Genomic DNA, 294 nt, shown 5'->3' on the forward strand with positions numbered 1-294 from the left:
ACTTTCAGAGGTTTAGTCCATTTTCATGGTAGGAAGCATGGCAGTATGTAGGCAGACGTGGTGCTGGAGGAGCTGAGAGTTCTACATCTTGATCCACAGGCAGCAAAGGAGACTGTGTCACTGGATGTAGTTTGAGCATAAAAGACCTCAAAGCCTGCCCCACAATGACACACTTCTTCCAAGGCCACATCCACTCCAACAAAGCCACGCCTATTCCATCAAGGCCACACCTCGAATATCGCCATTCCCTATGGGCAAAGCATTTAAACACATGAGTCTGTGTGGCCATACCTA

General features: G+C 48.3%; 1 protein-coding gene across 1 annotated transcript in view; it reads right to left on the bottom strand.

Moving 5' to 3' along the window:
- Positions 1-210: 210 nt before the first annotated feature.
- The window catches only part of LOC114624193 (actin-like), a 36,962-nt gene continuing 36,878 nt past the window's right edge, over positions 211-294 (bottom strand). The window contains exon 8 of the mRNA XM_028771017.1: positions 211-248. Within this exon, the coding sequence (XP_028626850.1) occupies positions 211-248 (38 nt within the window). The remainder of the gene's footprint in view (positions 249-294) is intronic.

This window comes from Grammomys surdaster, unplaced genomic scaffold (assembly GCF_004785775.1).
Source record: "Grammomys surdaster isolate TR1022 unplaced genomic scaffold, NIH_TR_1.0 205, whole genome shotgun sequence".
Lineage (NCBI taxonomy): Eukaryota > Metazoa > Chordata > Mammalia > Rodentia > Muridae > Grammomys > Grammomys surdaster.